The sequence below is a fragment of the Stegodyphus dumicola genome, chromosome 4, assembly GCF_044657685.1.
Source record: "Stegodyphus dumicola isolate Sdum_Otavi_A_Nest chromosome 4, ASM4465768v1".
In the NCBI taxonomy this organism is placed as follows: domain Eukaryota; kingdom Metazoa; phylum Arthropoda; class Arachnida; order Araneae; family Eresidae; genus Stegodyphus; species Stegodyphus dumicola.
The window spans coordinates 177,589,737-177,603,094 of record NC_140771.1 but is presented as its reverse complement, the minus strand read 5'-3'; the positions used below and the strand labels follow the sequence as shown (position 1 = coordinate 177,603,094).

General features: G+C 33.4%; 1 protein-coding gene across 2 annotated transcripts in view; it reads left to right on the top strand.

The window, feature by feature from the left end:
• The window catches only part of LOC118195655 (neprilysin-2-like), a 104,927-nt gene that overhangs the window by 60,459 nt on the left and 31,110 nt on the right, over positions 1-13,358 (top strand). For both annotated transcript variants that reach the window (XM_085814285.1, XM_035366982.2), the window contains 2 exons: positions 3,270-3,347; positions 3,450-3,550. In XM_085814285.1, the coding sequence (XP_085670411.1) occupies positions 3,270-3,347; positions 3,450-3,550 (179 nt within the window). The remainder of the gene's footprint in view (positions 1-3,269; positions 3,348-3,449; positions 3,551-13,358) is intronic.

Below are 13,358 nucleotides of genomic sequence, written 5' to 3'. Positions count from 1 at the left end.
CCTAGCATTAAAGTCGCTAGCAGCGATGACGGGGGCGTCCTCTAGTTGGAGTTATGTCGGAAGTTAAGACGAGAGCTTGCTTTTAGGCGAATTGTATACTGCACGAAAGTAGATGCTGTTGAAGGAAGGGAGGGTGACACAAGTGGTAACAATTTCCAGATGATTCTTTATCTTCTCCAGCAATAGTTAAATACAATTCCTAGTTAATCAAGTGCCCTTCACGTCATTAATACGAGTTCATTGAAACATGTGGGGATAATCATAATGTTTCGGCTCGTCAGTGTACATAAAAGGTGTTAAGTGTGTACTTATAAAGGGTAAAGCTTGATATATATATAAGGTTAATATTTCTTTTAATTCTTTCACCAGCCCCAACTGCAAAATATTTGGCAATATTTTTAATGCATTTATTTCTTTTCTTCAATATTCTTTACATCATTTTTTCTGTCGGTTTCGTTATGCGATCTTGCTTTACCGAATCCTAGCGAAGCATTCTTTCCCCTTTTTAATTTCACTGAAAAGCAGTTTGGGCTGCAGTTACGTTGCTTTGGGGTTTTTATAAGTTTTCAGGTTAACGTGCTGTGAAATCAAGTCCTTTTATATTTTAAGCCCTTACTGTTCGGTCTAAATTGTTACCGAACTTCTTACAGTAGACATTTTTAAAATGCTGTAAAAGAGAATTATTGTCCGAATCTTCTCCCATGGAGATTAATTTTTGTCTATCTTGGTTACCTCTTAATTGATTTAGAGAATCACCTCCTATTTTTTCCACATTATAAAAGTTTGATATTTCAGGCTGTATTTCATCACTAGTTGAATTGTCGATTCAAGATAAGAAATATGTTGGTAGCATTAATTGACCCCTTTTGTTTCTTGGTACCACTAATGTGGTATTAATATGAAACTGAATACTGAGGAATTGATTTTTCCATTCTTCTTTAATAGGAATTCTTTTCCTAATTCCGGTCAATATGAGCTAATAATACAGCCATAAATTAGTTTTTAATCAAAAGTTTATTAGCTATTTTAAACTAGGAGACTAATTACCTGCCATTCTGTTTTTGTTAATTATTGTATAAATTCCATTAGTCCGATAAAAATTATCCACCGTTGAATTGCTTATATTATGGGCACCTCCAGGTTACTTTACATCGTGAGGTTCAAGATAGATTGTTAAAATATTTTGCATCAATCATAGCAAACAACTTTGAGCCTAAATTTGGCTGTTTTGTTAAAACTATTTTTGAGAGAGATGCATTATTTTAAAAACAGCAAAACTGAAAAATCCAGAATTTTCTCATCCATTATAAGATATTCACTAGATATATAATATTTCTTAAAATAATTCACAAGCATTTCACAAAAGTTTCCAAGAGAATAAGAACATTGAGCAGTGGTAGTTTATTTGGGCTTGAATTCCGATAGACAGTTATGGTTGCTTTCGTGCTTTCCTTCATGTGAAGATAAATTCAAGTAAGTCTTCCTTAAGTCCTCCAAAAAGCTTAACATTCGGCAAACAGTCTAACTGTGCTTTGATACATTCAAGTAAGCAAAGAAGCATTTTATTAGTCTCGCGCATTGAAACTATATTACCAGTTCCAGTTTACATTTTTCTGCTACAGTGTCATCAAATCTGACACATCTAATGAAGCATCTGATTTCTTTTCCAGTGACACAGTAATTCTCCAATATTTTATTTTTAGAGCAGTTTTATAATTTTTTAAGTTTTTTCTGAGAACATTTTTGATATTTCGTCTAAACAAAGTAAAATAAAAGAAACTCTAAGTTCTATTGGATTAAAAAAAGAAACTACTTCATGTTGTCCAATACAAAATGCCACATAGAGGATGCATATAGATTTGTACACAATATTATGATTTGCAAAATGCACTCCCTTAAAAAACAAACTGTTATCTTCACATTTAGCCGTAAAATTTCGAGCCTTTACCTTGACACCAAATAAATGAGGAAATAATTTAATAATTATTTGCTTCATTTATTTTAATTCGATTATTTATGTACTTGTTTAATATGATTACGATAATCGTATTAAACATAGATAATCGATGTTTAATACTGTTATCGTATTAAACAAGTACTGTTTAATACGGTAATGGATTGCAATATGATAATCAATTATCGTATTAAAGAACTTTTAAAAGCAGCGACGTGTGCTTCGGAAAGATTTTGTTTATGACTATTGATATCTTTTCAAAAGGTACTTCTTATTAATATTTGAATTAAGTTTAGATCTGTGGTATTTTAAATTATAATTTCCAGCAATAGATCATTGTCTATTTTGCAGTTAAGAAGGTTTGATATTATATTATGAGGGTCCTTTATGTTAATTAAAGAGAAATTTTATGTTTTTGATTTTTTATCTCACTTCTTTCTCCAGAATACAAATTAGTTAGCAAGTATTTATAGTGAGATTTCTAGGTTGTAAGGCAAAGCGTGTTCTGCACCTCGAGACCACGTTATCAAGATGCTAGATAAGATAATATTTGTAGTCTTCGGCCATACATGATGATTGCCGATAGTTGAATATCCTCGCCGGTTGCGCCAACTTCGCGTTAACTAATCTGTGTAGCCGTTAGCTATTAGTTTGTTTGAATTTAAGTTTTACATGTGAACTTAATGTTACTCTTAAGTTATCTCACCACAAGTGGTCGCCTGAGTTGTAAGCATAAATTGTGCTTTCTGTTCTTATTTAGTTTTAAATAAGGAGTCTTTTACACTCTTCTTAAATTTCAATTGTTACTTAGCGATAATTTACTGCCAGTCTACCTGAAGTTTAGTTGGAGTTTATAATTTCAAAGAAGATATTTAAACTTTACAATATGAGATCTGTAAGTGACTCGTTTTCAAATGTGAATGAGGTTTTTGTCATAAAACATCAATGATTTTTAAAGAAATTATATAAAATTATAAATATATTTTCTAAAATTTGTACCGTGATCAAAGTTGCCATATATTAAGACCCCACTTTATTTCATCCATTTCTTAAAGTGAAATTTAAGAGCCTACGACCAAACATTTAGTAGAATTCGTTCGTTCTGACTTACTGAAATACCATGTATCATGTTACTACACTGAGTGGTTCTTCAAAACGTTTTCTTGAATATTTTTGTATAATTTGAATATTCAGTCGTAAAAATGCTTTTAAAATAGAAAATTTCTCTACTAGTTTCACCAGAAGTGTTCCAGTATAATTTATTACATTTTATTTTTCTAAATTTATAACAATAATTTATTACATCATTTTATAGGCTCGTACTATAACGTATCATATTGCATATAAAGAAGAACTTCTGAATGTGTCTTATATCTTTGACCTATATAGAGATGTAAGTACCGTAATAATTAATATTGTGTTATCAGAAATTTTACCTGTGAAATTTAAGACTTCTTTAAAATTATTTACAAGTGTAATTTAATTCTTTTTTCAGCTAAATATTTCAGGTAATTATTTTGTCAATGCATTGAAAGTTAGAAAATGGGCAACTGACATGGACTTATCTCGGCTTCGTAGACCCGAGATAATGGAAGCGTATGTAATACTTTAATTATCAATAACTGATGACTTATTTTCTTCTATGATTTTAATATAAATTGATAGACATGTCAATGCAAAATCTTTATATTACCTAAAAATATATATTCAGTAATATTTTGATTACATAGAATTTATTTAAGAAATTAGGCTATGGAAATCTTTTTTTCTCATTGACACTGTTTTTATGTGTGGTCGGTTAAAAATTCTAAATTTCGGATAATTTATCATGTGACAAAAGTTGAGTTTATTTTTTTTCATACCATTCATTTCAGAAACTAGAACCCTGGATCATCAACAAGCTATTCGAGAGGCATTATTTGTTGACTAATTTGAACACGCTATATAACTTACACGATAACATAATTAAATACAAAATACTAAATAATTATCCAGTAACCAAAAGACAATGTGGGATGGAATTTTATCCCATCTGACATCTTAAGTAGAAGCATAAAATTCACAGTGAAACTAAAAATAAAATATATATTAATGCATCAACCTGATAGTTACACAAATTTGAATAAGGACAACCCGAGTTTCTGCTAACTAGCGTTTAGAATACCCAGTTTCTTCAACAAATTAAAAGAAATTTGAATGCATTTACAAAACAAAGCCTGTCTAAAGTTTGGATTTCTCTGACTACTTATATGCAGAGAATTAATGCAAATAAATCTTTGGCAAGCTAGTACAAACAGCAGAAACATAAGTTAGAGCAAAATGTCACTCTAAGCTGTTAACCGCTCTGTTTTAAACTTTGAAAATTAATATTTATTTATATTTTAAACTAATATATGAAAATTAATTGGTCAGTTAAAATAAGACCTTATAATCTTAAGAAGAAAATAATTAACATTTATTTTTATATTAATATCTCATAAAATTAGGATTTATTAATAGTTCCTTAAGGGACAATATAATGCTTAAAATATATTAATATCTATTTAAGGAAAAAGGAATATTATATTATGTCACATAGAATTCCAGAAACTTTTATTGTCATTATTATTATATCCATACGCTGCGGCCTTTTCTATAGAAATTCACGTTAATGATTACTATGTAGGGTTTATATTTATTTTAACTAACATTTATTTTAAGCTATCTTTCCTGTCAAGCCTTTACATTCCCTAGAATTTCCAATGCCAGAGTATGTAAATTGTAGTAGAACGCGCTGTATATTCAAATTTTAGCAGAAGTAAGTTGAGTTTAAATAGAAGGGAAACGAGATTGTGAGTGTGCTTCTTGAATCGCGAGCGTGAAGGTTGCTAGGTAGAAATTTAAGAACCGCGCGTTTCGGCCTGTGTGCCTATTTCGGCAGTTCGTTGAATCTTCAACTGCTTAATCAGTAAGCTTGTTAAATCTCAGCTGTATCTTAGAACGCGGTTCAATTAGTTACAATATTAGAGCCTCGTAGGTAGTGATCTCGTTATTTATTCATCCTGTCATTTATTTTTAGTTTCACATTTCTGTTTTGTTAAACCGTAGGGTCGGCGTAGTTTGTGAGCGTCAAGTGAACGCAGCTGTTATTTCTAAACTGGAATAAAAAGGGATTTAAACCCTTCTTACGAGTTTGTGTAATTTACAGTTCATAGCAGTCACTACTACTGTTGCTGACAAGTTGGGGCCTCGCAACACTATAACTAAACAACAATTAGTTTAAATAACAAATTTAAGCATATCAATGAGTACCCTATTCTGCTCTTCTTTCCCTTCTATTATTCCTTATCTTCTATTATCTTCCATCTCTTATTCTTTTTTTTTTTTTTTTTTTCATGACTTATCAACATGTTTCCTTTTCCATTTCCGATTTCACTTTTCAATCGTCAAGATCAGAATCTACGCAATTGTTTAACGTTTTAACGTTTCAAGCTGTAAGTGCAAGTAGCTGTTAGTTGATAATCCCTACGGAATCAGTACTGAAATCCTAGGGTCGATGAAAGTTTAAAGGGGTCTTTGATGATCAAGGGGTCGATACGAGATCGATAGCCGATCGTGAATCAGCATATTCAAGATCCCAATGTTTACAAAAAAAAAAAAAAAAAATGTATGAAAAATTGATAATTCATTGTTTGTTAATAATTATTGAGTGCTTTATGATACAAATAAATCTTATTCAAAACACCCGGGTACGTTACATTCTGGAATTTAAAAGTCATCTGAAAGAAATGCCCCCAAATAAAAGTTCTTACCGAATCAACATTGTTGAATTTTTCCTCTTCCTACCGAGAGAAAACAGCCTTTAGTCAACTCAGTAACTTACTACTTAAAAAGAATAAATAGGTTGACAATTTCTGAAATAGGTGATTTAAGAGTTAAGCAGTTTTATACCAAATATTAAAACAATTGCATCAATACACAAGAGCAGCAATTTCATAAATTTCAATCGAACTTTAGTGCAGTTGAAATCTGTTATTTTGTTTCTGAAAATTTTTTTATATTTGTAAAATTAAAAACAATAATAATAAAAAAGTAATAAACTATTAGTCTTACAAACCATTTTTTTCAGAACTTCTGTTCATATTGTTAGTTTAATTGTCATCTTTTAGTTACTTATGCACAATTATTTCTATTATGATTATGTTGTATCTTATATATAAGAGCAAAATATAAGAAAGCTGATGAAGAAAACTATTCTTTTAAAAGGGGTCAGTGCAAGAAAAAGGTTGAAAAGGTCTGCAGTTGCGTTTATAAACTATCTTTTACTCACGTACCCCTTGACCTATCATTGCTGCTCCACGTATCTCACCCCAACCACATTTTGTATAATTACTAACATCTACATCTACGGGGTACAGTGATATTAATAATAACTATAATATACAGACATTTTTATTTTCGCAATGTAAAAATGATGTGCATTGGTAATTGTACGCATTTAATTAAATTAAAAAATGCACATAAGCACATTTAATGAGAACCTTGAGGCTGTTTGATAGCACTCGGTAATTTAAAATTCAGATCAGACGATGAAAAATGCAATCTCAAGCCCGAACTTAAGGTGGAAAATCTGTTCCTGTACTTATTTTTAGGTAAGTGTTGGACAAGAAAGCCCTCTACCCTAATACGGGGCTTATGATTGGTAACAAAATAATGATTACCTTGTTGAATAGTTCAGGATATAATCTTTCAAGTCAGACCAGAATGAGATGAGGTTTTTCTTTTTCCTTTTCTTTTTTCTTTTTCTGATTTTTGCTGAATTCGACCTTAAGTGTAGAATCTAAAGGGTGTCCCAAATTAACGCAAGATTTGAATTTGGCGCCATTTTTGCATTAAGTTGTTAGCAACCGTGAAAAAAGAACAGTTTGAAAGCCGAAAGTTTAGGGTTAGTGAAAATGGAGCGTTATACTATACAACAACGTGTCTTCATTAATGAACAATATTTTTAAAATAATGAAAGTTTAGCGGCCACAGTTCGAAAATTTTATACAAAATATGGTAAAAATAGTGTTTTAACCTCGTCAACTGTAAAAAACTTAATTGAAAAATTCGTAGAGACTGGATGAGTTGGAGACGCTAAACACACCGGTCTTCCAAAAACAAGCCGTTCAAATGTTAATATTGAAGCAGTGTGTGAGCGTGTTGGTGAAAATCCAGGAACATCGATTCAGCGACGTGGACAAGAACTGAAAATTTCAAGAAGCTCTCTACAGCGTATACTCACAAAAGATCTGTGTCTTCATGCTTACAAAATTCCATTAACATAAATACTGAAGCCTATGAATAGCGAAGAGAGTTCGTGGAATGGATTATTAATCATCAAAAAGTGGATGCTGGTTTTTAGAGCAAAATGATCCTAAGCGATGAAGCACATTTTCACCTCGATGGCTTTGTTAATCGCCAAAATTGTCATATTTGGGGTTCGGAGAACCCACGTGTGATTAGCGAAAAACAAATGCACCCACAACGTGTTACTGTTTGGTGCGGATTTTGGGCAGGAGGCATCATCGGACCATGCTTTTTTGAGAATGAAGCTGGTTAAGCAGCATTTGTTAATGGTGCTCGATATTGCGACATGATAACACAGTTCTTTCTGCCGAAATTGGATGATATTGACGTGACCAATATGTGGTTTTAACAAGACGGTGCCACAGCCAATGAAACAATTCAATTACTGCATGAGACATTTCGTGATAGTGTAGTCTCTCGTTTCGGTGATCAGAATTGGCCCCCTAGATCATGCGATTTAACACCATTAGATTTCTTCTTATGGGTTATTTGAAGTCAAAGGTCTATGTCAGCAATCTCACAACCACACGTGCATTACAAGAGGAAATTAAACGCTGCATTAACGAAATTCAGCCACAATTATGCAGAGAGATCATGAAAAATTTCGACGAAAGGGTGCGTATATGCCAGCAAAGCCGTGGAGGCCATTTGCCCGATGTGTTGTTCCACAAATAACCCTAACCTATGTACTTTATGATTCACTTAAAAATAAATATCTAAAGACTAAAAACTCTCTTTTATATTGAATTCAAATCTTGCGTTAATTTTGGGACACCCTTTATTATCAGTTGAATCACTTAATGTTTTCTCTGACTGATGAAGATGTACCCTGGAAATACTTTTCACGGAAAAGGAACGCAATCTATAGATCATCTATTCCATGTTTGGGAAAATGGTTTTAAAAGGTTGCCTTCACTCCATTCAGATGTTGTATTATTCCAGATTCTTCGCAGATATAAAACTTTATTTAAACAAACAATGCCTGCCGAATTGCCTGCCTGCTTTGTGCTAAGATTCTTGAAATGTACCTACTATTGTGTGTCCGGGGAGGTTGTTCTATCACTCTCGACAGGTACTTGCCTTGCAGACAAAATATATACCTAAACGGAATTTAAAACATTCATAACTTTTTTAATTAAAATTATTTCGGATTAATTATTCTAGATTTTATAATGAAATATTTGGATTAGAAATGGAGTTGTTACAACAGCATTTTATCTTTTCTCTTAAGTTCAATCAATCCATCAATGAACATAATTACGTCTTTTTTTCCGCGTATTTACATATATCTGGGGCTAAGCGCATCACAGGTTGAGAAACGCTGGTCTAGAGCAAACAAGAGTAATAGCAGTTCTATGGGGTCAATGGGGATTACCTTAAGAATGTAATTTTTATGCTTGCAACGCATCTTTTAGTATAATATTTAAAAGTTCAGATCCAAAACAATCTATGTTTTTCTTCTTTTTAATGAGCTTCGTTCCGACTATTTAAAACTCTCCTGCACCTTAGGATTATCTGATGTACTAGTTGAAATAACTTTCTTGTTAAGCTGATACTACAGTGATGTTCAAATGCCCTAGTTCGTTGAATGCTACTGTGTTGCAATAGGTATTATTTGTTCGAGAGTTTTCAAGTGCATTTTAATCAGGAAACGTTTTTAAGAATCGATTTACTTTTACAAATCGATCCTGCAGAAGAAGCAAAGTACGCCTGCCCCCCCCCTCAAAAAATGTTGTAAGCTTTGAATGAATAAGAAATTTAGCCGTTCTGATTTACTAATCTTTCCCCCCTTAAACTTTAAGTGGGCAAGTATTGAATTCAGAGGTTACCGTGGTAAGATCCAACAGGGGATCTTACACTAAGCTAGCGCAATTAAAGAATTCCTATCAGCCGTATTTTATCTTTTACGGTCAGTTACTTCTGTTATTTGAAAGTGGAAAAGCACACGAGGCCTATCCGCTTAAGTGGAGAGACGACTTTCTAATAGAACATGGCTCGTATTCACGTTAGACTTTGAGACCACAACAAAAAACCAACCATGCTGCCAGCCTGCCAATCTGGGTTCAGAGCAAACGCAAGCTACCAGTAGTCAACACTCTTTAACCGTTCGGCCAGTGGTGGGACTATTTTTCACGGAGATTCACTACTATATGCAGAAATTCTGCCACTAAATAGCTTAACCAGATTCCAAAAGTTAGTCATTTACACAAGGTAGTATTTTAACTAACGAATATTGTAATGAATTTTGTACATATATAAACAATTTTAATGAAATTATAAGCTAAATGTTTGCATTTTTTGTATAATTTAGCATGAAAATGTAAAGAAGCGAAGCTTGTCGGAAAAGTATGAAACACTGCGTAAATGGTTACAGCCGAAAACATCGCCGACGGAAACGTCGCAGAGAAAACAACGCAAGGCGAAAACTTCGTGCTACAAAACATCGTGGGAGAAAATATCGCAAAGAGAAAACATCGCAGTCCTAAAACATCGTGGTACAAAACATCGTCGTCGAAAATAAAGCGGTTCAAAAACTTCGCAGTTTAAAAACATCGTCATCGAAAAGATCGGGGTAAAAAATAAAGTATCTACCAAATCATCACATGACGATAACATCGCAGACATGCTTTCCGCAGACATGCTTTGATAACTGTAAATGGGTATTCCCATAATGATTTGTGAGCGCAAGATGGAAAGAAGGATAATTTTTACTTCCATATTTTTTACTAACTAATAAATTTTTGCTGAGAAAATAAGAAGGAAACTTAAGCATAGAAAATTAGTGCAACTTATAGCACTTAATAGAATTTTAAACCGACATAGTTAACTAACAAAGGCCATTAATAAATAATTTTTATAAAGTTTATAAAGTTTTACTGGTAATTTTTCATGAAAAGTATAATCTATAAGTTGCATTTAATTTTCTATGCTTAAGTTTCCTTCTTACTTTTTCAGTAAAAATTTATTAGTTAATAAAAAAATGTGAAAGTAAAAATTATCCTTCTTTACATCTTGCACTCACAAATCATAATGGGAATATCCATTTACGATTATTAAAACCTGAAAAAAGCATGTCTGCGATGTTATCGTCATGCGATGATTTGTAGATACTTTATTTTTTACCACGATATTTTCGACGACGATGTTTTGTACCACGATGTTTTAGAACTGCGATGTTTTCTCTTTGCAATGTTTTCTCCCACGATGTTTTGTAGCACGACGTTTTCGCCTTGCGTTGTTTTCTCCGCGACGTTTTCGTTCGTGATGTTTTTGCCTCGATGTTATCAGCAGGCACCGCGTAAATGGCTGTCTCGCTAATTCGGCGAGATATCTCCAAGCTGATAATGGGTTTAGCGACTACTTACTATCGTCAAATTTGCCAAGAAATCTTCAAAAGAGTTGAATTGAGTTTAACGTTCTTAGTAGATCTGTAACTGCTTATTGCAGTTTGTATTACTGTGAAGAGCTGATATAATGCTCTTCACAGTAATACAAAGTACTTTGTATTACTGTGAAGAGCTTAAATATGGTCAGTATACGCAATTTATTATTTAAAATAATTTATTTAATAATGATTTTACATGTTTTCCTAAGCATTCTCCGAGCTATTCTTAACATGGTACTTGATTCTTTTGTGTCCTCGAACCTAAATAAAATAATGTTTTATAAAAAAATTAATAAGAATTTAAAAATGGATCAAGCTTGAGATTTTAAAGAAGACATTTTTTACTGCAGCATTTTTAAAGGGAATAAAGGGGATTTGTTTAACGTATAATTTTAAAGATCTAAAAGAAATCTAAAAGAAAACAACTAGCCTTCATGGCAAATAAAATTTAATCATCTGACGCTAAAACTTCAATTAACACAGATGCGAAGTGAAGCAATAAAGAGTGATCGTAATGTAACTACCCTTATAATATGAGCCCCTAGCGACCGGACGGCTCAGAGAATTGAAATAAAATTCGAGGTAAACAGACTGCAAAGTATAGGCTCAAATGCTAAGAATGCGCCCAGCTACAGTTACGGTAAAAAGATTTCGAAAAATGTCGAATAGCAGCATTTACGATTTCGCACCACAGTGACCTGCGCAATGAAAGGAACCACAAACACACTTGAAATGCCACTTGGAACTCTAGACTACATCAGCGTGAGCAAACTAATAAAGAAATAAGACTAGCATGTAAACCATTTATGTAGCCAGCTCGTTTGCCTCGACCTCGAAGTCTGGCCGAACAACCAATATTCAGCAGAACTTAACTGCTCGGCTACTTGTACGGAGGCCACATGTAACTATATGCGGAGGAATGTGAAAGTTTTATCGAAACATCATGGTGAGACAATCAAGGACAATACAAATGCCGCTGAAGATTGCATCTTTCGAATGCAAATAATAGTTTATTCGAATTCTATTTGAGATTGGTATTCTGTTTAAGTGAAAACAGAGCACAAAACTGAAGAAGCTACGAGCACCACTTGTAACCGATAATGATTTTAATGACCAACCCAAACTCGTTCCATTAGTGAATAACGGGATGAATGAAGATTGAAATCTAGCTACATGGATAGCTTCTCAAGCTGTCGGTGTTCCAAACTCTATGTTTTCTAAAATGCTGTCCGGAAGTTACACATTATGTTTCACAATATTCACACTTTGGGGCTGAGGAAAATCAGCTTTTCACATATTAAGTCTTAACGAACGTATTCCTTAAGTGCTATATCTGTTATAATAGTTGGCCATAGAGCATACTGCTGGCTCATGAAGCACATTTAGGAATGGGAATTTGAAGAATTATGTGTCATAGTATACTTTCCCTTGATGGTGCCTCTGCCGATAGGGAAAGAGGGAGTATTTGTGCAATACCGCATCACAGCTGACGCCTTAGATCTTTGGCCATACTTCTTCTATGGGAATCTATGAAGTTTAGAGCTGTATAATGTCACAGATGGATGCTATTGTAAAATGTTGACTTCATTCCATAGTTACAACAGTGATGGGCTATATTTGATGACGCCATCCTTCATGTTGATGCAAGATGGTGCTGTTCCATATATGGAAATATATGTTACATAAATACCTCCATCAAATTTTAGTTTTTGCTGGATTGTAGCGTTCCGACTACACACGTGTACATGTCTGGTTTAATTTAAAATCCAAGTACATATAAAAAATTCGAGGGGCATGTCTAATTTAAAAGAAGCCGTCCAGCACAAAATTAAGCGAAACTTTATTCAACGTCGCATGAGAGTGAGCGATGTTCACCGTCTTACGTGTGCAACTGATATGTTTAAATTTTAACGACAGTCAGATACAGGTTCCTCTCTTTCAGAAGCAGAAAACTTTTCATTTCTGAATGTCTTCCTGATACGTTTAGGGGCTAATGGTGAGGTCTTCCATAGCTTTAGACCCAGGCTCGATTCCCAAAGATGGCAGAGATCTTTTTAAGCGTATAGTATATTTACGTCATGGAGAGTGTTTAAAGCCTTTGGGCCAAAACTTCCATTGAGAAGTTGTGGTGGGGAAAGAGAGTTCTTTGAAGAGAGTGGAAAATGGAGTGTTCTTCACTAAACCTGGAATGAAATTAGAGAAAATCGTATTGTCATTTCAAAGTACACAAGGCCTTGGCGAACAACAGACGATATTCTTTCCACTAATATAATTTATGGATAGGATTTGAAACTGATCCAAGATAAGTGCAGTTAAGTACAGCAACAACAATCTTATTCTTTGAAAGGTCTGGAAATGTAGATTAGTTGTAGTAGTTATAGATTAACAGCAGTTGTAGATTGTTGTAGTATAAGATATTTCTCCCCTAGCGTGCTTTCGTGGTGTAACGGTAGCACGCTGGGCCGGTATTCCAGAGTTTCGTGGTTCGATTCCCGGCGAAGGCGGTTGCATATTTTTAACTTTTCTGCTTCCGATTAACCTAATGACTCTACAGTAGTAGTTGTAGATTAATAGTAGATTAGTTGGTTTGTTAGCCGGTTATATCCCCCAAACTTTCCTCTATCTTGATGAAACTGAAAATAAACTCTTAATGTTTAAGTTTTCAATCAGTTTCTGCAACAATCGATCTCA